Raw genomic sequence first — 23,441 nt, 5'->3', positions numbered from 1 at the left:
CAGAATATATTCATTGCGCCATGTTGTGAATCAATAGCATAGTATCCGACAAAAAGGATTGTAGACATACCGCCACGAATTACCTCGGAATATAACACATTCCCGCTTCGCGTGAGAAAATACTGTTACTAACGTTCATGCCGTTGTACCCTCGTGTTGTGGAATTCATTTATAAACACAATCAAGATACATTCGAATTTAAATCTGATTCAATAAAGACTGCATCCGTTGGAACGGATACGACAAACGTCGTCGTGTCGTGGTCTCTGTGTCTACAAGACAGGTTATTTTACGTCAAAGTAACATATAGGTGAATGAGATCAGGTCCGTCGGAAGATAAGCGGCGAATGCGCAACGCAACGTTCTGGAGTCAGATTACACATCATTAACAACACATAAACATTAGCTCTGCGTTATACCTTATGTGAAACGTGAACCTATAGGGGAGCCCAATAATCCTAATCTTCGACCTATATACTTTACGTGTAATAACAACTCTGAATTGAGGTATTCCATATGAACGCTATGAAATTGACGCAGTCGCGTACGGAACTGTTTCAGATGCCTATATAGCTCGGGCCGAAACAGCACTCCGTCAGCCCCCAAAGCGTTGGTATTGCCCCCCCCCCCCATAGGGTGCTAAATCAGACTCCGCATCAGGATGTGTGTTTTCACCGCTATACTCGCGCGCACGATTTATTATAGTGATTAGTGAGCCAGTTAATATCGACTAAATTTTCTATAATTCGTGATTTAATCGGTCAATAAATATTGGGAATTATTTAAACATATTCGGGTGGTCCCGTTGGTATAATGACTTCGTTACGTGATGTTATTTCGTGATTTCCTGTCTGCTATGCCAAAATATATTGAAATCGCCCAAACATACTATGACGCACACGATTTCAAATTGGTATTTCTTCACTGGCAAATATTTTTGCGCTGCGGGATGGCAATTGTGGCTTTTGTGGGGTTAAGATTGCCAGGACAGGCGCCAGTCATTTAGGCGCCTATGGACAATTCAACATATATGTATATCACATATATATCGAAGTTTACGATTAGCATAAGGGCAGTCCTTTTCGGCCAAGGTTTTCTCGCTGCCGATCGTTCTGACACACTTCTCGGAGTAGCATGTTGCATGGCCGAAGACTTCATATGTCTTGGTCCGTCGTAGTGGCCGACGACGAAATGCCCATTTCAATAAATCATGCGTATTTTTTCTTTGTGAAAGGGTACCCAATAAGCAAGAAATTTGGTTACATTGAATCGCGCTTAAAGCATCACGTTAAACTTTTTTTTCTTACCGTTTTCGCTTTGTGATGGAGGGTGTCGTCCATTTTTACTCCGGTCTCCCAGTTTTTAAGAGTGTGAAATGACGTAGAGTTTTTCCTGTCCGGAGTCGATAACCTCTTCGGACTGTAAATTCCACCGTGTTAAGACCATGTGAAGGCAATCTTACTATTATTCCCAGCAATCGTCTAACGATTGCGCTTAATTTCCATTGCGTACCTACTATTATCTTCTGCAACTTTGGTCTCGGGGGATTCGGCCTGCATGTCTGATTCAGCACTATCACCGGGTCGGTTTGAGGTTCGTTCTTGATTAGCCGGCGCATTTTGAGTACCAGTCGAAAGCATTATCGTGGGCTCGAGGTAACTGCTGCCGCGAGTAAGTTATATGTAAAACAGGCAGTGTAGCTTATTGTTTTATACGACATCGATGTATACTAAGACTAAATTTGTTTCAGTCATGCAATCGGCGATGGTTATATCAATCAAACCGAATTTATGCAATCACAAGATACGCGGCGAACTCCATGCACCCGTCTAGTTCTGATGATGCACATATTCTTGACACTCTCATATTCTTAAGCTTCTCGCAAATCGCTAAGGACCAACATCCTATTGACCTCTTTCGTGTAATGCGGGTGCAACTTACAACAGTGTGCTTGTAATGATCAAGTCGTTATATATACGCCCGTCCTGCCAAGTCTAATACGACAGAGAGCCTTTGTAATCGCGGCGCAGCTTGTCGTACAACTGTTTTCTAATCTCCATCGATCAATCGTTGTGCCATAACAATAAAGTCAACGATTGTGATACGTGAGGGTAGATTGCACGAGAGCGTGCTCATCATAGACAACATAATCACGAATCGGGATCATGATAGCCTGTACCTTGCCGATAGACATCCCGTCATATCGAGTATTGTTTTGACAGCATTAGAGAAGCATCTAGTAATTGATGTAAGTAATTTCTTGCTACATCTATCAAGTCGGGCAATAAGTCCATGACTTTCTGTGATATCAACGGAATACGCCCGAAACCTTATTTTATCGTCAATTGGATGATTTGAAATTGACCAAGGAGTTGCAAACCAGTATCTGAAAGTATCAATGATACTCGAAATTGAAAAAATGCACAGCATGAGATTATCGAATGTAACATTCAATAATGAGATGGAACTGCTATCGGCTGCAAACGTTGAGCTATATAGGCAGAATCAACCGACTACCGAAATGAGTAAGTTTATAATTTCAACTGGATATTAAAAGTTATCCTTTCTTGCATCCGATACGGACAGGGACGATGTAGGTGCATTTGCAAAGTAATTCCAGAATAGCATCTCACAAATTTAGCAGAGAGTATCTAAATGCAACCTCCTGATTCATAGAAAATTATTCAATGGGTATTCATATCATATTATGCATAATATTATTGACAACAAAAAAGAACCTTTCATGTTCATGGCTATTGGTACATAACACAGGGCAACATTTTTTTTCTTACAAAATCATGATACGTGAGATCAATGTAAGGGTATATCAGGGGCACTGAGTCCGAAAATGGCATTGCTTTTACCGAATTGGCTCAATTTTTTGAGATATTGCCTCTGCCTACATATGCCATGAAAATAGTATGTTTGTGGGTTATATTGGTTAACTCGCGCTTGGGGAGATGAATATGGGCTTAGATTAGTTTATATCATCTCCCACCGAGTACTAACATGTGCGCTGAAGTTCAATGATAAAGCAATAATTAGTTTTATCCTGAAAATTATCATTTATAGACTAGTTTCCGACCGATAATATCAATTACCCCCTCATATGAGCTACAGAAAGAGTCAAATGACATTTATCTCAACACCGATGATTAGCGGACTAAAATTTAGCACGCTTTCCGACTCTTTTAATATTAGATACTGTCCCTTGCTATCATTTTCAGAAATTTCAATTCGTGGGAGTCTTAAGTATGTTAAAAATGAGTGATGTAGTTAGACAGAGAAAGTGTCGTAATGACCTATAGATTTGTTTTGCTACACATATCTTATGAGAACACGTTGAACATGACGCGATTCAATATGCGAAATGTCACCAAGTGTACTTACGAGGAGTACTTTGGTATGACGTTGGGAGATCAATAAACGCCAGTCACCGCAAACGGTCCGCCTGCATTAGGCTGAGACTTCGCGCTTATGGACTCAAGGTAAAGTCTAAAACTAAATGATGCAATTTGTAATCCCCATAGTTTTTTTGCGAGCCAAAGAGCCACCATGATGATTGATATTTTTACATGAATGAGATTTAAGGTTGGAACAAAAACAAGACGTCATGGCACTTCCTCAACATTGACTCTGCTTTACAGCCAATTACCCACTCCCTTGAGATTCCTGTTGCAGCTTTATGTCTCTGCGAGATCTGATTTCGAATGATACCACGATATAGGGTGTAGTGGAAGATGAAGATGGAAACAGTATATGCTGCATAAAATGCACACCGACTCCTCAACATTATTGCGAATACAGAGTGAACCACTAACGCCTTTTACTCAAGATCAGCTAAACAACGAAGGTCTTGACTTGTGTTGAGACGGCAAAAAAGAAAGTATGGGGATGACGGGGAAGTGATGTTCACGAACGTTCTTGGATCAAGGATAAGTACGAGCATAAAAGTTCAGTATCATTGCTTCCCCAAAAACCCGGGAAATATGAGTGAGGAACAAGGTTGACAGTTTATCCTAAAATTCAAATAAATGGAAGAGACATCACGATTGTTGGGATGCTCACATTATGACTGATGCCTATTGCAAATCTGTCCCCATCAAAATCATACAAGAGGACTTTCCCGCAGATGAATTCAAGCTAATTTGAGTTAATAACAGGAGTTGCATCTAAGAACTTCATTAATTCACATCCCGATATTAATTTATTTCTACGAGAAGATTTGATTACCCATTGGTAAACATAAAATTTGCTTACTTGTTTATTTCGTCTGTGTTTACAAATTGTCGTCTTATTATAGGTTCAGGCATACTTGGTGTTTTATTACCGAATTACTACTATTTGTCGTTCACTTCAAGCTCATTTATCGGTATAGGAAGCTTATTGTCACAAATTACAATATAGTATAGGACAGTGCTTTTCAACCTTTTTGAACTCCATTCGCACTTTTTTTTTGAAAAATAATTTCATTCGCACCAGTCAGCCGAAATTTAGTACACGAAAAGAAAATGAAGAAACTTATCACTTTTGTATTCGTAGAGCTTCTTGGAGGTACAGGGCTTCATTATTTTGCATTCAGCGTATCGTAATATTGATTAATCAAGCACTAAAATCACTGCAGTAGAAAAATTACAGATATCGCACTCCCGTTGTTCTCAAGAAGTTCGTTGCATTTTTCGGGGGTATCGCGCAGTGATTTCCTTCGAAGCTTAAAGGGCGAACCCAAGAACAATATTCACTCGCAACAATATCACTTTGCCATTAAATTCACATGTTAAGTCAACGCGATGGGAATGTGTTCGCATTTGGAACGCACAAAATAGTGAAACTGCACTTGAATCGTAGCATCAGTGTAGCGACTAGCACCTTTGGTTCGTTTTCTGACAACATTCGAAAAGATGCTTCGCGTACTAAGGTATGTTAGCCGATTGGGTGGTTCGGTGGGCTTTGAAATCAGAAATGCATTGCTCTACAAACCCACACAATTCGAGTAATTGATGACTGTTATTTATGGAGAAGCTTAGGCTTAATTCACTTCTTATCTATGCAGTACACAAATCAACATATCTTTCAATAACAATGTTCGGCATCCTTGTGCTGTCAAAGCCAACACTTGCGCATTCTTGAATAATTATTACTTACGTAAGATTCATGATTAACACACAGTTATATCTGCCCGGGTAGCCAACTGCGAGATGCGAGGTCAATCGTACAATATTGGAAAACTGACTGAATTAATGCCAAATTATCGTTAATATCCCACATATCATTATACATATACATAAAGAGTAATAAGGCCCAACCGTCTAATTAAGCATAAATTAGGCTCGTAAGACATACGGCTTGGTGGATTTGATTGTGCTCTGCAGAGGGTGCTCACTGCTCAGTACTCACTGCTCATCTGCTGAAGCTAAATCGGTAGAGTTCGGAATATTACAAAGTTTATAGTACAAAGGCGGTACGAACACGAACCAGGCAAACTTTTCCAATGGATCAGCAAGCTTAGTGGCATCGCCAATATGTTGTATATAGGCCTATGCCTTTACGATCTAGACTTGGCCTGAGATCATCAGTCCAAGAAGAGGAAAGCGTGTCTAAGCCTAAATGGTGGAGTTCGCATTACAAACAGGCCATTGCACTGGTCAGTAGATAAGCTGTCCAGTGACCTAATAATTCGATGTGATGCAAGATAAATATTCATTGGACGTAAGACACTAATGTGCTAACACTGATTTTATTTCTAACAGCCACTAAACAACACTTGCTATAGATCTTATGTGCTAATTGTTATAGTTGAAGAAACGCTAAATTCTGCTGTTAACCATCATGAATGTGTGCCAAAATTCCAATATTTTGCATTCAAATATGCCAAATGTCAACACTGGCATCGGCCACTTATTACCTACATTCCTACAAGGTCTGTGTATACAATACCCTATTGGCCTATTCCATACACGGTGGATGTTTCCGAGCAACTGATACCGATTCCACTCCTTTTTTTCCATGCAGTGACGTAATCCTCTCGCGCGGAAATATTCTCTCAAACTTTGCAATATACAGTATACAGACACGCATCGGGAGCGTTCCTCACTTGTGAACTAGAAAAGCCTAGCCACCAACAACTTTTTTGAATTGCTTCCAATCGACAAAATTTACGGGCTCACTGTACAGTATTTAATATCATGTTAAATTTATGTTATTATTCCACGTCGAAAAAAGTGAGAAACGTGGACAATTTTCATTCGCACTCATCCGGATTTTTCATTCGCACCATTCGCACCTCGCTTGTCATTCGCACTGAAATATTTTTCATTCGCACTAGTGCGAACCGTCACACAGGTTGAAAAGCACTGGTATAGGAGAATCCGATGAAAATACGATCAAATGGGGTATTCATGCGGAAAAGATAAGATTTATGCCGCACAGTTTCGTTGCGCCGATCTAATTGTGTTTTACAATCAGCACCGTAACTGCCGCACCCCAAACCCCCCAATTGGGGGGGGGCCGAGCTCGAAGGGGGCCCAAAATTATTTCGTGAATTAGCATAAATCATAGCGTATTTTTTGAAAATTTATGCAAATTTTTCAAAATTTTTTCGCGCTGCGCGCGAATTCAAGCAGCCATTTTTCTATATTATTGGATATTGGGCCATTACCGCGCCACGACCCACCAAGACATACAATCAAGTTTTAGGCCATATAACATGCGACTCCAAGAAGTGTGCCAGAACGATCGGTAGCTAGAAAAGCTTGGCCGAAAAGGTCTATGCCCTTATGCAGACCGAAAACTTCGTTATATAGGCTATACAAAATACATATAGGTTTAATTGTCCACAGGCTCCTGAATGACTGGCGCCGAATGTTCCTGTCTTTGCAATCTGAACCTCACGAGACAATTACCATCCCGCTGGGGAAAATTTTATGCCAGTGAAGAAATACCAATTTGAAATCGTGTGCGTCTCTTAGTTTAGAAGCCTACGTTTGGGTGATTCTATATGTTTTGATATAGCAGACTGGAAGTCACGAAATAACACCATAACGAAGTCGTATCAACGGGTCCGCCCGCCCGAAGATGTTTAATCAATATTTACGGGCCCTCCCGTTTTCAAGACACTTCACTCAGCTCAACCGGTAAATCTAATTAAGTGAGTAGAGAGGACAATAAATTGATAGCATAATATATATGCAATCACCGATCTGATTGACCGATTTTATCACAAATTATCGAAAATTTTCGTGCCTCGCTTTCGCTCGGCTCACAATACAGTACAGATAATTTCGTGACAAACGCGAACAACGTGATGGGTGCCTGACGAGGTGCTGTTTAATTATTATTGAGTGGTCCTACCTTTTCAAACACACCTCACTCAGCTCTACCGGCAAATCTGATTACGGCAACAGAGAGGAGATAAAAATTGATAACAAATACGCAATTCCCGATCATACTGACTGATGAAATCATAAATTTTCCGCGCTTCGCGCGCTTAGGCGACAAAAACTGATTCACTAAACAAAGTCCCAAAGTTCAAGAAGAATAGTGGGAAACAGTGTATCGCCGGAGGGGGGGTCTGGGGGGCGAAGCCCCCCAGACGTTCGGTCTATAACCCTATGGGGGGCCCAAGACCAAAGTTTTGGGGGGGCTGACGAAGTGCTGTTACGGCCCTGTTTACAATTATCACCTTCTCGTGGTTTCAGTACAGACGGACCTACCAAAGCAGGGGTGGGCAAACTTTTGAGCTCGCGGGCCGCATTCAACATCTGAATCCATTCGCGGGCCGAACCATTTAAATCGGGATTATAAACCAAAACGCAATATTGATATTTGATTATATAATGAGGACATTGAGATAATATATGTGCTTATTTAAAACAAGCCAAACATTGCCTTGATGATATCGTACGCGCGTCAGAACTGAAACGTATAGTGGCGAGATTTCATAGGCTGTCGGACCTCAATAACCAATTTGTCTAAACTATAGAGATAAAAGTCGATTGGCCCGATTCTTAGCAGCGAGCAGCGATCTGTTCATAGATTTACTAATTCCACTTTTGGTTCATTTCCAGGACACACAATGCTGACAGCATCATAACCATGTTGGCTTCAAACACGCCTCTACTATGTGTAGATAAAATATAAATACTCCAATTCTACGCATACAGACAACGGAACTACCTAAGACACGCCCGAATCGTTTACTAAGCACATCACTGACATAATTAAAAATGGAGTTGCCAATCTGAAATCCCACTCGTGATCCAAAATATGTCAATCTCGTTGCAGCTATACCGCTGTGATATTAAGTATTTCCTTAAATCAGTGGTTCTCAAGCTTTTTAAGACAAGCCCCCCACCCCCTTATCATGGTGAAAGATTTTGCGCCCACCCCCTTTATCGTCGTATCACAAAACGCAAAGAGGATGCTAGAAAATGGGAAATCTAACGGGTAGGTTAGTTTTATGGCGTGGTTACGACTGTGGATGAGAGATTTTTAAATATGGAATTCATAGTTCATACCAGTGTTGGGATCAAGTCACTACCTTCCAGTCACGAGTCATTTCGAGTCATTGCACATTTTGACTCGAGTTAAGTCAAGACAATCGGTTTTCGAAGTTGACTCGAGTCAAGTCAAGTCACTCGATTTTTGGAGATGACTCGAGTCAAGTCAAGTCAAGTCACGAGTCTAGTCAAAATTCAAGTCAAGTTGCCTTTTCGTAGTATGAGGCATGATTACGTCATTACATTTTGCTAGCTGTCTGAAATACAGATTGAGTGGTCATTGATTTTGAACCGATGAGCAAATATAGAGTTGAATATACACCCAAGAAGGCGCTGTATCGCTCACATATACTTAGCCTCAGTTTATAGTTACCAACCAGAGAAACGAATTGATAAGATGCAATACATTACCCGCTACCTATTTACATATTGATATGATACAATTCGAGCATGCGCCAATGGTTGAGGAGTATATAAACTACATTCGAATTCAAAATCAATAAAACAAGAGGTTTGGTTAATGTAGATAATTTTCTATTATATTACCTTACTACTAGTTTACGACAACGTAAGCTGTAAGCTTCGATCACTTAGTTTGTGGTCAATTTATTTGTGAGAGAACAATGGAGGCTCAGTAAAACGCACGATCATAGAATGATTGGTCGCTCTCACGGGTTACACCAGCGTTCACGAACAATCCGAACATATGCAAGATACAGTGACTTTGATCGACACCGATTAATTGATGACTTGAAATTGACTCGTGAATTTTGCTCCGAGTCACGAGTCAATCCACATTTCTGATACGCCGAGTCAAGTCAAGTCAAGTCATTTTAGCAAAGTGACTCGAGTCAAGTCAAGTCATGCGAAAAAGGTGACTCGAGTCTGACTCGAGTCAAGTCATGACTCGAGTCATCCCAACACTGGTTCATACTAAATACAAAACAATAAGTATGAAAGGGATGTATACCGCGCGAAGCGCGAACATTTTTTCAGTTGAGCTCAGCTTCGCGCCCTCTTTCAGATGCTTTCACGCCCCAAGGGGGGGCGAGCCCACCAGTTTGAGAACCACTGTCTTAGAATTATCATCGTGAAATATACTAAGAAAATGTTAATCAAGTCACTGCAATAATTCGATTTCTAGTACGCATTTTATCAATATTTCTAAAAAGTTTCTTTAGGCTCTCGCGGGCCGCATTGAACGGTGTTGCGGGCCGTAGTTTGCCCACCACTGTACTAGAGCATTCAATATAGGCTGTTAGTATAAAATGTAACATAGTTTGAATAAAATAAATTTAAAAAAAACAAAAACGTTAAAATTCGGTGATATGTTGAGAAATAGAGCCAATCTACAAAAACTAATGACATTTTCGAGCTCCTAAAATCGTTCCCACCTACCATGATGTAAGCTACTTAAACAAAGCTTCTGACATGCAAAATTCATAGATTTAATACCTTCCCATTATCGAAGGCATGTTAGGCTACCTATGGGGAGATGAGGCACCAAAAACAATCGTCAATGGTTAATCGTCACTAATATACCATTTGATTTGTGGTTAAATTTATATATTGTTTGTTTTATTCATTGAACACAGCTCTTTTTAGCGTTCAAATGACTATCGATGTATAGTTTGTGCACGGATATTATATTATAATATATATAGGCAACACATTGGCACAATCATTTCATGGGCTCTATACCAGTGGTTCTCAACCTTTTTGGCTTCGCGGACCCATTTTGACCGTCAAGGACCCTCGCGGACCCCTCAAGTTTTAGTTCAATTTTAGCTCTATTATGGCGCAACCTTCATCTGTCTTGTGCAAATATGAACTGTTGGCTAGTGATAAACAGCAAAATCGTGATTTTTCTTGAAAATGACATCATACTATTTATGTAGAAATTGGCAGAGGTGGTCAAATGAGTCAAGAAAGCTACTCAAGTAGAAGTAGAAGTAGCAACGAAAAATCTACTCAAGTACGAGTAGAAGTACTTCTTCCGTGAGCAACCTAAAACTACTTGAAGTAGAAGTAGAATTGACTGACTTTAAAAGTACTCAAGTAAGTAAGTAGTTGTGAAAACGATCCTAATTCGTTCACATGGATTATAAAAAGGTGCAAGTTGAGCTATCCGAACGGTGACGAACTTGGTTAATATTGATGCATACCAGCAGGTATCCAATTTTCGATAGCATAAGCATGCGTCCACATCATAGGATGAAAATGATAGTATTGATATGGAAGTGCAATACTAATCCTCTGTTTACTCAAACAGCACGTTTTAGAAAATATCATGGTATTGCGCACTCCCCCATGTTATGAGGCCTGTAGTTTAGTCGAAGAGCAATACGGAGATGTTTTGTTGGATGCGGTGTAAACCCTTTCTTCGATTAGTAAACGCTAATAAAAAATATGGTGGTCCGTAAAAATGCTATATTGTGTAGCTTTATTTCTGGAAATTGAAGGCATTACTACACTTGTTTTTATAATTCAAGATGTACGTTATCCAGACAAAAGAACTGATATTAATTAGAAATCAAAATATGGTACTGGGAATTGAAAGTGAAATATAAATCTAAAAACGGAACATTATTTAATGTCTTTAGTCCAGAAAGTTTCGAAGATTGGTATGCTAAAACAGCTCGGAAACTAAAAAAAAGTCCGAGTCCACTTTTTTAGATTAGGACACGCCATGGACAGCTAGATCACGGTATGATAAGTAAATGCTAGATTGCGAAACATCAGTTTGAAACGTTATGATAAGCCATATATACTGTGATGAAATATTTGATATGGCGAAGAGCGACAATGCGGTGTGAACGGAACCACACCAACCCGCTACCTAAATTATATTCACCGATACTTTCGTGAAATCATACTGGGTACGCCGCATTCACTGCGCGCGAAGCGCGACGAAAGTTCTGGGCTTAACTCAACTTTTATGAAAATTAAATGTCGATACTCCGTGAAAACAGCCCCGAAATTTCTCAGGCTTTCTTCCTGATTGGAGGATTAAACTACTTCTACTTGACAAACTGAAAATAGCGAAAAGTAAGTAAGTATAGATCACATCATGGCAAAGCGACGGAAGATATTGATTTTATGGGATTATTATATTATTTGATTGCCCCAGTTGATACATTTGGCGACGTTTAAAACGTCAATATGTATTTCAGCATTGTGACGAAATGTTGCCCGAGTCGTCGCTAGGTATCGTGTACATTAATATAGGCTATCATTTCATTGAAGGATAGACTGGAATTAGCAATATGACGTCCCGTGACGTCATGAGGTTCATGTTCGTGTTCACACAGAATCTTTTAAAAAGGTTCGCGTTCACACGAACCTGAACTTTTTAGAGGTTCACACCATCCCTAATCTCTACCTCTGCTCTGTAACGCTTGCCAATTCTTCAGCCACTGCAATTCTGTAATCTGACTTCTCCGTGAATTGCATAGGAATAACAACTTGACTGCATTACTGAAATTTTAAAAATTTACTCCAATCTCGCCATTTTCCTTTGGGGGTAGGATGCTCCCCGGATTATGTATGTATTCACCAGTTTTACTGTGAATAAAGAATATAAATATATAATATATAAATATTCTGTCTTGCAGTCAAGCTATAACCACATATCCCATTTTAATGGTCCATTCCTAGTTCAAGTCTGCCAGTTATTATAAGCTGTATTTTCATCGAATGTTTCAATCATATACAAAAGATCATATTTTGAAACTGTTCGTCGAATGCTACGCGTCGGGGGCGCGGGACGTATAATCGAGGTGAATAATCGAAATTCCATGCCGGTGACGTTATATTTTGTGATACGATTGTTTGCTGATCTTTTTTTCAATTCTCTACTGGTTGCTGACGATCACCCTTGACGAGTGTCAGTCGAAAATATCCGGGTTCATTTTAATATGAATATACTATTCAATTGTATATTGAAGTTCTGTACCTCCAAGAAGCTCTTCAAAGTAGTTGTTAATATTGACGAAATTGATTCCTTAACTATAAACTTCGCTCTTCAGGCGACTAGAAAAGAACTGCACAATTTCATAACACTGGTAAGTGCATATTAAGCAGATAGAAACAAATTAAGTCTTGCGTTGACCGATATCTATTTTGGCTTGTCCGTGAATCGCGTACTACCGAAGGGTGGGCTAATGATGAATTTTCTCGTAGGGGTAAGTGGAGTCTGACGGGTTCGTCCCCCAGAGATTAGGTTGATCACCCTGTGAGGGCCAAGACCACCGTTTGCTGGGATTGAATGTGAATTTCAACCGGCTGAATGCGATTCGCGATATTTGAGTTGCGTTCTCAAAAACGCAAAATACACAGCCGAGCTGTCGCAAAAGTAGGCAACAGCTGTCACATTGACGCCATAAAATCATACTTCTTGTTTTGTGATGATTTTGTGAGGGACCGTGAGTAATTTTAGAAAATGCCAAGGGACCGTGTCGCGAATCTTTTGTAACGTTTGAGAACCACTGCTTATAGCTATGGCATGGACGGGCGACATACGGCACGCGTGCCGGATCCTGGCCGCGACAGGATTTTGAGACAGACAGTTTTCGGTCTTACATGATAATGCATAGCTCGCGGTCACAGTCTGCCGCAATCCCTCGCTCCTTGCTTACTTCGTCAAATTTTAGTGACTGTGGGTTATTCTTTAGTTCTTTTATGTCGTTGTGTTGTGTGCTTAACTGCTTACGCGTCACTGAATGAATCAAAACTTGTCAACATGAGAAACATGGCCACGACCATGTAACTACTTGTTCTGTTCGGGTCTACATGTATTTGCGAGGAAACATTTTCGACCATAAACGAAGCAACGTTGCGATCTGACTGATCTTCACATTCAGTCCTGCTAATTAATGATTTCTACGTCCAACATGCAGTCAGAGTTCAAAAACTTGTTGACTACATTGACCGACCACAATGTGCCATTGACTTGAATTGCATTACGTTAATAAATTCATTGAATACTGTTTTGGTCTGTATGCTTTAAAATTGATGTTCAGATTAAATACTATTTATTCCTTGTATAGGTGGGTAAATACGCGATTAATGTATCAATTCAGGAATCCCGCCCGCCGAGTACTTCATTTCACCCGCCCCTGAGCTATTAGGGTATACCATAATATTTAAAGGGTGTACTATACCCGAGATGGGTGTATTGCGGTGTACCAGGTCCGCATTACAATGGACATATGACTATAGCTATTACAATAAATAGGTAAGTTTATGCTTCAGAACAGGTTGACCATATGTGTCATATCGTACAATATCCATATCAACTACACCCAGCTTGTAAATTACATTCCTTTGGTGAGATCACAAGCAAATGTTTCTCTCCATCATTTAACCGTTGGTAATAACTTTTTGGTTACTTTTGGAGTACAACGGGATGGAGTTAACATGTGTTCAGTTTGCGATATCTGTCATCAATGATTCTCAAGGAAGCCACCACGATAGCTCAGACACATTGAGTTGGTACTTCATGCCTGATACTTATTAATAGCGAAGAGTATATAATTGCAGGGACGTAGCTATAGGGTATCGTGGGTCGAGTTTGATAACCACCGAGTCAGATGGTGGTCCGGTAACTTCAAGCCCTGCTTAGTATTTAGCATTTCCTATACGTTACAGTCTTTGTCATTTTTATTTCGATTGGCCCAGGCCTTTATCCTACTATACCGAATCGATGTATTATGTTGTCAGGGCCGTCAGGGGTTTACGAGTTTTAAGTAAACGTTAAAAGGGTGTACCGCGACGAATAAGGTTGCAGAGCACTGGTATGGAACAAATGGAGCGCGTATGGAAATTTCCCGTTTCATGCCATACCATACTATAAAGAGGCTATAAAGAAACAGTTGATGCGTCCTATATTTTCAATCACGAAAGGGTTCGATGAATGCACTGCATTGGAATCTCTGATGACAGAAGTCATCACAGAAGTCGAAGATGACGTACGTGTCGTGAAATCTATGGAAGTCGCAATACATGAAGGTTTGAAGTTGAACCAGAATAAATGTATCGTGAAGTCTACAAGAATCCCACCGCGAACAAATAGCAAGCCTCATCAATGCCTTTATTCCGTGCCGTGTCAAATTGTTCTAATAATTGCATGAGACAGAATCTCTATTATTATCTATGAAAACATAGCAACCATTTTCACGCGTGGGATAGATTTAAATAATGCGTTGAAACCGCGTATCCAGTTACGAATTCGTATCATGTTGTCCTGTCCACTTGAGCTTCTACATATAGGCTGCATAGTTTTCCTCTTCGATCCACAGGCTGCACAGGTGCACTATAGCACAATCATGCCATCTACTTTAAGATTCCGCCAAAATGAACTGGGCGATTTTCCATATATATAATATTATTATTCAGTATATCAGGGTTTGTTACGCTGTAAGTGGATGCAAGTACGAAGCCTTAAAATTGATATGCTATAATAGCAAACGATATATTTTAATGATACCGATACATGCATATATTAAGAATTTGCACAAGCTCAGGCTGTTACAGAAAAATTAGAATATAAAACTACCCCTAATGATCCAAATATTAATCATATAGGCATGAAGCGGTCATATGACGACACTCAAAAAATCCTGATCTTGAAGTAGTGGTAAGTTACGTACTATACCATAAATGATTATATACATATATAGATATACCAAACATATGTGAAATCTCGGTTAAAAAATTCGCCGATTTCTCAGTGCGTCTACATCATTGACATTCGTCGTGTTCGAACTCTGTTATTCACCTCGAATGTCCTCAGAGTAACACCGAATATGTCTTCATGTAAATGTTTCGTTTCCTGAATGAAAAAGAACATATTGCGAGGGTCTCCGGCAAAATCATGAAGTGTGACGTGGATACAAAGGATATACACTACAGTGCTTACTTTCAATTTGGCGATGAAATCCGAAGCTGTTATTAAATTCATTTTGCCTCTGGACACCATCACATCGATCAGAGATGTATTGACACAATTCGCCATGGTGACGTCACCGCAGATATACACGTGACCGTCTTTTTCCGCAAGCCATTGATATGCTAATTCGGCTAGTCTCTCTTTCAGGACATGTTGGACATATTGCTGAAGGAATGATGAATAGGAAGTTAGCACTAATCGGTCTTTGGCTTCGATATGCGTCGTCTCCTAACAAGAAGCGAGATTGCAGTGGTGGCAACTTGAAAAAATCAGAGTGATCGCGATATGTTATTCTGCAATGCGTAACTAGCCATCAAAATATGTCTATCATGCAGAATACGGGTTGCATAACTGCTAGGCCTTTACAGAGCAGTTAATCGCAACGAATACGACAGCAATTAACTCGTCGATAGCAATAAAGCTATTGCATTTACTACAATAGATATAAAATAGACATACACGATATTTTGAAACATTATCGGTATCGAACCTGCTACATGCGTTTTACGTTCCATATTCCAGATCTGAGTTTAATTGCTTATCATTTTTATCACACTACTAAATGATTAAAAAATCTCTCTCCGATACTTTTTAAGTATTATCTTTCATTTCAAATATCCTTCTCACAATCTAGTTCTCATATCATGTAAAATTGTACATTGTACATTTTCAGGTTCTATCACGGTGTCAGATATATGGATTTGGTGGTCCGTGACCGTAGAAATTTTCCTTCACGGAAACCAGGAGTAGACAAATGTTGGGAACTACTGCTTTGATCGTGAGACTGAGATTTGGGTTGCGTTCTAAAATGCACTGATATAAGATATTGGAATTGTATTTTTACCTTAGGCTGATCAGAATGCCTGGAAAAGGCTGTTTCATAATGTGTGATAGCTGCACATTTCATGGCTTGCTGGATTTCCTCTTTGTAAAGATGGTCCTGTTCCGGATGTCGACATCCAAACAGCAAAGCCATCTCGCCGCAGTTAGTACCTTCAGGTGAGAGATTAGAGTGGATTGAAGATTTCGCATTTGGATATTGAAACAAGAATTGAATTTAACCTTTCTCTATTTCATGTTCTCGTTGTTGCCAGAAACTTCGAAATGGCGCTATTCCAGTACCAGGACCAATCAGAAGAACTGGTTTCGTCGGGTCGTCTGGTAGACGGAATTCTGTGGCGCTGGATATTAATGGATCATTTAACGTTTACAAAGGGCTGCTGTAAGGTCCCTTTAACAAAGGCAATAGGCATATTTGCTTCGATACAGTAATGAAATATCGCAGTGTGAAGTTTACTTCCTTCTAAAATCACTCACGGTCGGATAAAACAATGTACTTCGTCACCGTGCGATGCATTATTCAAATATGTAGAGCACACCCCGTGATGCACCGGTCCTTTTCCACCTAACATGGAAATATTGGAATCACGATTTGACTACGCTTGATACGAATTCTACTGCACACATTACCCTGCGTCTTGTAATTCACAACCGATACAGTTAGGTGGACTTGTCCAGGATGCACCGAAGCGGAGCTGCTAATGGAGTAATAGCGACATTGCAACGGAGGCAATTGACTTAGAAGAAGCGATGATTCGATTTCAACGGATGTGAACTCGTCCAACACTTCGGGTATGTTTGGCATGTAATTAAACTTCCATTCTTCGTATTTCGACTTGCCCTATTGAAAATATTGTGCTTGTTAGGTATATACTATGAGCTTGGCCGGAGGTTAAATAACTTCAATCTGCGGTTTATGTTTATGTATCAGTTTCACTGCGGTCGTTGCCCCGAATATTTCAATGACTTCTTTACCTCTGAATCAAAAGCGCACAAGTACAACACACGCGCGTCCACGTCGTCCAAATATCATATGATCGACCGAAAAGATCATCGCTCTATCAAATATGCCGGACCTGATGTGTGGAACAGTATCCCGCCGGCCATCCGGCAGCCGACGATCATGTCCACATTCAAGTCGAAATACAAGCAATTACTACTAAATAAATACAGTCCATCCTCAAGATTACCGGACCACGACTGACCTATCGATCTCGCTTCCCATGACATGCCGCCCTATTTCTTGTCGCTTCCTTTTTCTATACTATCTTCTTTACTTTCATTCAGTGTGCATGCCTTCTCTTTACATCGCCTAGGCCAAGGTGGGTGTCAGATTCCCTAGACAACTCCTAGTCGCTTCGACATCTTTCTTTCTTTTCATTGTATCGCATTTTTTGTGGTGTATTGAACTGATAAAATTGCTAATAAACCAATGATGATGATGATGATGCTATTATATGCTATTTTCTGGGCTACGATATGGGGTCTTGTTCGCAGATAACCCAGATTAATATCTGCTTGAAATATAATGCGTTTCTAAGACGTCTTTTAATTGGTCTGCATATGCATATGCATACCAGTCCATTAGTGCATGACGTGCGTATGCCGCTGGACAAGGAAGGTACAGATATAGCCCTGTACGGCTTTTAAGTCTTGCACCACCCTTCCATGCTATCCCAGTAATGTATGAGCGCCAACGGGAAGTCATGGATACCAGTATTGCTAATCATGCCTTTGGTCTGACCCGGCCGGGGATCGAGCCCATAACCTACCGCTCAAGAAGCCGGAAGCTTCAACATTACGCTATGGCCCGTTTATCATAATTAAACATACTCGGACGGGTCCGTTGGTTTAATGGATTGGTACTTGAAGTTATTTCGTGACGTACCGTCTGATATATCAAAAGATATTGAAATCGCCCAAAGTTACTAAACTAAAAGACGCACACGTTTTCCAATTGGTTGGCCTATTTCTTCAATGGCAAATATTTTTCTCTGTGGGTATATGGCATTTGTCTTGTGGAGTTCCGATTGGTAGGACAGGGGCATTCGGGGTCAGCACAAGGGCAGCCCTTTTCGGCCAAGGTATTCTCAATGCCGATCGTTCTGGAGTCGTATGTTACATGGCCTAAACTTCATATGTCTTGTTGTTTCGTGGCACGGTAACGGCAGACGCCTAAATGCCCATTTCTATAAATCATGCGTATTTTTTTATTGGGGGGGGGGGCGGAAGGGTATACCCAATAATCAACATATTTGGCAACATTAAATCGCGCCTGGTGCAAATTTTTTTTAATAAAGTTGCATAAATTTTCTAAAGAATACTTCGTAAATGATGTTCATTCACGAAATAATTTTGGACCCCCTTCGAGCTCGCACCTCCTCCCAATCGGGGGGTTTGGGGTGCAACAGTTGCGGTTCCGATGCTAAGGAACATTGCTACCAACCTCAGCAAGTTCTAGTAGTCTTGATTTCTCTTTGTCGTTTGTCGCGCAGTCCGCGAAATGTTTCAGCAACAATGGCGTCGGGCAAGAGTTGATGTCCAGATACCTTTCAAATGCGCATCTAAGGGTGCACGTTGGAAGTCGCTTGTCGGGTACCCAATTACTGATGGTTCCTGTAAGCAGAGAAAACAATATTTACTGAATTCGTTGCATGTAAGCTATAAATATTAGAACTTTGAATCTCAGTGGGTACATTACAACATCTAGGCGAGACATTCTGTTAACAACACAACACTATTATGATGGTGGTTATTGCTGAAAAAGCAGCACTTAATTTACATATGGAAACGCCTAATCTGCTTCTTAAACAAACATACGAATGCGTAAAGTGAAGATACAAGAGGACAATTTTTCAGTAGAAAAGTAAACCCATTGCTCCCACCTAATGCGGTGGTTCTCTGCTCAAACATTTGCAGTTGTATCGGAGTATCTTCGTCGATATCGTCCGATAATCTCGCGAGAACTCCTGAAATTACAACAGTGAAAAAAACGGTGGTACAGGCTCATTTCATTTTCAAATCATTACTGTTGGGCCTGATAATTTATTTGGTCGCGAGCATAGCTATAAAACCATTTGGCGCTGAAAGTAGGAAATGTAGGCCTACTCATGAATCGAAACACAGTATATATGTTTTACAGTTGTAGGAACACGCCCGCGTTTATAAGCAACGGTGCACGGCTCTGCTAAGTTGACTTCCTGCCGTCTCTATTCGGGAATGGACTTGAACATATACTTACGATTGACAATTTCTGTTTGATTACACGGATAGATCCCAAGATGATCACCGGGTAGATATTGAATGTCGCTGCTTTCCCGACAATCCAGTTCCACGAGAAGGGTAGTGCGTCTGGAAAATTAGGTGTCTTCAAAGAGGAACTTCCTATGTTAGGACTTAAAGGAACGCGATACTGCAGTAACGAATATATAAAAACATATCCTAGAAATTCTCTCAATGGATTACATGTAATAACCTCCATTAACTCACAATCATATATTAGACTTGAACCTACTATCTTTCTCGATTACTCACAGAGGCACTCAATGAAATACGTTAGGGTTGGAGCAGTGGTTTCCAACGTGGGCGATATCGCTCTCCAGTGGGCGATTTTGGGAAACAAGGAGGCGAAAATACCAAAGGGACGACGTGGGGCGATAGAGGGCGAAAATGTTAAAACGTCCAGTCAGATATACTTAATTAACACACTCAACAAATGCACGTGAGACCAGTTTATTCTGCGTATGACGCGAAAAAAAGGTCAACTCAACGGAAAGTAGACGCGGAAACCGATTTTCCGAGCATCTATCACCTCACAAAAGTGGCCTTTCTTAATTACATTCACCAGCGATCAGAATTGGGTGATAAATATACCGATTATATGTATTCTTTTCCGGATCCGTAAATTGGGGGGGGGGGCGAAATTGATAAGGGGCGATGAGTCGAAAAAAGGTTGGGAACCACCGGGATAGACAAACTCAATGTTCCCATTGAAGAAATTCCTTTACAACATGCTCGAGATACTCATTTACGTCGACCTTCATTATTATAGTTACCCAGATTCCTTTGACTGCAGGTTTATTGTTTTGTTCATCGAGCAAACAGATATCTTCTTTTTGTGAAATTTCGAAAGACCTGAAAAGCACATAGAATTTCTTTCCCTAACCGAACAATATCAACTGCTGTGGTTTATGTATTATCAGAATGACATCAATTAGCAATTTCATTTGTTCTAGTTCGACTGATTACCTTCAAGGATATCGGGAGACACATCGTCGTCAATATCAGATGTGACTCGGAATTTGTTGGTACTCCAACTTCTGTCCAGTCCCATAAGAGCTTTACTAGCGGCGTCTGACGACACGTCTTCACCGACGCAAAATGTTTGGCACGCCGCCTGGTGACGATAAATATACTTAGTTTCTAACAATTCAGTGCTGCGAAACTATCCAATGTTTAACAGATTATTATCGATGCCACGGTATTCAGAAATATAACAGTAGCCTTACGTGCCACTCGCTATATCTATATGTATAGATACATGACCTCCATCAGCCACGGAGATATCTAGAACTAGGTCATATCATCCTCATACGAACCTTGAAAACGTCTTTGGCCCATGTACGAAACGATTCTTCTTGACCACATAGCTCATCGCCCTCGCCGATGTCACGTAATCGTTCTCCCTGCATTTCACCGAGTAACGTGTCGATCACGTTGGCGAATGCACAGAATTGGGGATAGGCGCTCGACCCCAGCCCGAAAACAGCAAATCTGCAATGTTTAAATGGTTCGCAGTGAAACATATGGTCGGTAAAATTCTACCTTAACTAAACGTAGGGTTTGTATATTTCGGAACTGCGGTGTCCACATGTCAATGGTGTTTGGTTTTTGCGTAACGGGTACATATGTTGATTGATCACCCAGTTATTAAGCAGGGGTTGGTTCACGATTAATTTTCACTTATAGCATAGTAGCTTGAAGTCTGCGAACAACATTCTAGCTTTTGGAACTTTACTTTAGTACAACGCCGTGCTGACTAACATGAGCGATGCTCATGGTTACCACAAAAGAAGTAATATTTTATTAAAGCAGTACAAATACAAAAAATATAATGATCATAAACGTCACTATATTTTGAACTGCGCACGATACCCGACAACGCTTTCCAACGACTAATGAACCGATATTGGGGCTAGCCAGACATGTTACTAGCTGAAAGATTATCTCATCCTAAAGTTTGATCATGTGGGGACGTCCTATCTCGTTTTCTAAGCGTTTCTGTCTTGGCAGTGTCTGAGCCATTGCATGTCAAGGCAATATGCTTATTGATATCGGCAGAATCTCCATCGATGGAATGCTGTTGCCATCGCCGAAGCCGTTTCAACTAGTGTGGAATATTGTTGTTGGGCACAGGCGAATAGCTTATTTTGAGACAACAACAATAATTTGAAACTGAAATCAAATTTAGCATTTCAAAATGCTTTATTTCTCGTATTTCCAAAATCCCAAATCAGAACGCCGGCGGCGATCGCGGTGACCCCTGTTATAGTAAAATAAAAACGAGCCAAGCTTGGTACATACGTTAATCATTCTCATGGTTATGGTAATGCACTGTGATTTGATATGAACTGATTTTTGCTGTATTCATTTCCGATTCACAATTTCATTCAATTTCCAAGTTTTTGCGAATTCAGTAATTCTATAATCTAATTTGGAAAAACTTGAGTAGCTCTAATTGTAATTATAGTCGAATTTGGGAAAAAATGTCTAGCTCTAATTCTATTCCTAATCTAATTCGGAAAAACTGAAAATTGTCTAGTTGTCCAAGTCTGATTTTCACTAATGATGCCTAAGAGCATTAGTCGTATTCTGGGAACTTGTAGGATACCATAATTATGTTTTAAACGCAGGTCACTTTGATACTACTATACAGACTATTACAAACATTTAGGAATGCCGCATTTAATGGTGGAAAATAAGTTTGCATGGTCCCCTCAGCGTTCGATTCTATTACAAAACCCACCCAAAATTCAATATAATCTGCATACTTTTCCTGTTGCAAATTATATATGCATACATATGTAGCCTACCTATAATGATTATATCAGGATCACAGCGTTTCGCCCCCGTAACGTTTGTTCAAGTTGATGTTACAAACCAGATTATTTATCAACGAAATCCTAACCTCAGATTAGATAAGTATCCTGCCGCCTCTGCGATATTAGCTGATTCGTCTCCGGCGAAGGAAGAACAGGATAGCTCAGATTTGATGCGGCTCGAGCGGCGTGCAACATTGTGAATGCTGGAATATTTTTCGACCTCTTCCCTGGATAGAAATTACAGAATTGGAGACTTTGAAAAGCTAATATCAACTGGAATCATACTGAATCGCTTCGGATTTTGACATCTCTAGGAGATTTTGCACCAGGCTCTGTCAAAACAGTGAAATTGATATTAATTTTGCACTAACTTGCAAATCGTCGACGAACAATGTAAGCGCAAACATATTATAATCTTATACAGGAATGTAGGAACAAGGAATACATTACATTTAAGCATAGGTAGATGTATTTTTTTGTCAGTTTTATTAATATTTTCATCATTTCAAAACATCACAAGACTGCGATACAATGAGAAGTTAGGAAGTTGTCGAAGCAACTTGGAGTAGCCTTTAAGATCAGACACCCACCTTAGCCTAGGCGAAGTAAAGAAGAGGCATGCACACTGAATAAAAAGTAATGCAGAGAATATAAGACGCAAGCGACAAAATGAGGTGGCATGTGGCGGAAGGCGAGGTCGATATAAGGTCGTGGTCCGGTAATCCTGAAGGCTGGCTAGTATTCATTTAGAATAGAGGTCTCAAACACGCGGGCCGCATGCGGCCCGCGACGGCATTTTGGGATTTCAAGTATTCGACGATATATTCAAATGCCATATATCTTTTTTAGATTTAAGAACTTAAATTTCATTCTAAAACTACTACAAAAACCTGAAATCTCAGCGAACTTCACTATCACATCACTTTTAAAAGCTGCCATGCGATAGAAGATCAGCTATTACGTCACATTTCTAGTTCATGAAGGTAAAATATGACCCGCTGATGATTCGTGACAGAAAATTGTGATTTGGTCTGGTGCGACTTTTCGTAAAAT

At 40.2% G+C, this 23,441-nt stretch overlaps 1 protein-coding gene and 1 pseudogene across 2 annotated transcripts in view; both read right to left on the bottom strand.

Moving 5' to 3' along the window:
- Positions 1–2,045, bottom strand: part of LOC145449416 (nitric oxide synthase 1-like) — a 38,278-nt pseudogene extending 36,233 nt beyond the window's left edge. The window contains exons 1-2 of the transcript XR_013918251.1: positions 1,513–2,045; positions 1,308–1,419 (exon numbers count right to left, since the gene is read on the bottom strand). The product of XR_013918251.1 is annotated as a nitric oxide synthase 1-like (transcript). The remainder of the gene's footprint in view (positions 1–1,307; positions 1,420–1,512) is intronic.
- A 12,533-nt stretch (positions 2,046–14,578) lies between these two features.
- LOC145449408 (nitric oxide synthase 1-like) overlaps positions 14,579–23,441 on the bottom strand; it is a 39,260-nt gene continuing 30,397 nt past the window's right edge. Inside the window, exons 13-26 of the mRNA XM_080327763.1 lie at positions 22,674–22,720; positions 22,475–22,615; positions 20,886–21,060; positions 20,536–20,683; positions 20,343–20,421; positions 19,529–19,638; positions 19,173–19,256; positions 18,734–18,903; positions 16,918–17,128; positions 16,765–16,852; positions 16,510–16,628; positions 16,292–16,440; positions 15,418–15,612; positions 14,579–15,330 (exon numbers count right to left, since the gene is read on the bottom strand). Coding sequence (XP_080183889.1) covers positions 15,235–15,330; positions 15,418–15,612; positions 16,292–16,440; positions 16,510–16,628; positions 16,765–16,852; positions 16,918–17,128; positions 18,734–18,903; positions 19,173–19,256; positions 19,529–19,638; positions 20,343–20,421; positions 20,536–20,683; positions 20,886–21,060; positions 22,475–22,615; positions 22,674–22,720 — 1,812 coding nt within the window. The 3' untranslated portion in view covers positions 14,579–15,234. The remainder of the gene's footprint in view (positions 15,331–15,417; positions 15,613–16,291; positions 16,441–16,509; positions 16,629–16,764; positions 16,853–16,917; positions 17,129–18,733; positions 18,904–19,172; positions 19,257–19,528; positions 19,639–20,342; positions 20,422–20,535; positions 20,684–20,885; positions 21,061–22,474; positions 22,616–22,673; positions 22,721–23,441) is intronic.

The sequence above is a fragment of the Botryllus schlosseri genome, chromosome 11 (genome assembly GCF_051294905.1).
Source record: "Botryllus schlosseri isolate E-star chromosome 11, Bs_hap1, whole genome shotgun sequence".
Classification (NCBI taxonomy): Eukaryota; Metazoa; Chordata; class Ascidiacea; order Stolidobranchia; family Styelidae; genus Botryllus; species Botryllus schlosseri.
Note: the sequence above shows the minus strand (reverse complement) of the source record. Positions and strands in the feature narration are given on the sequence as shown.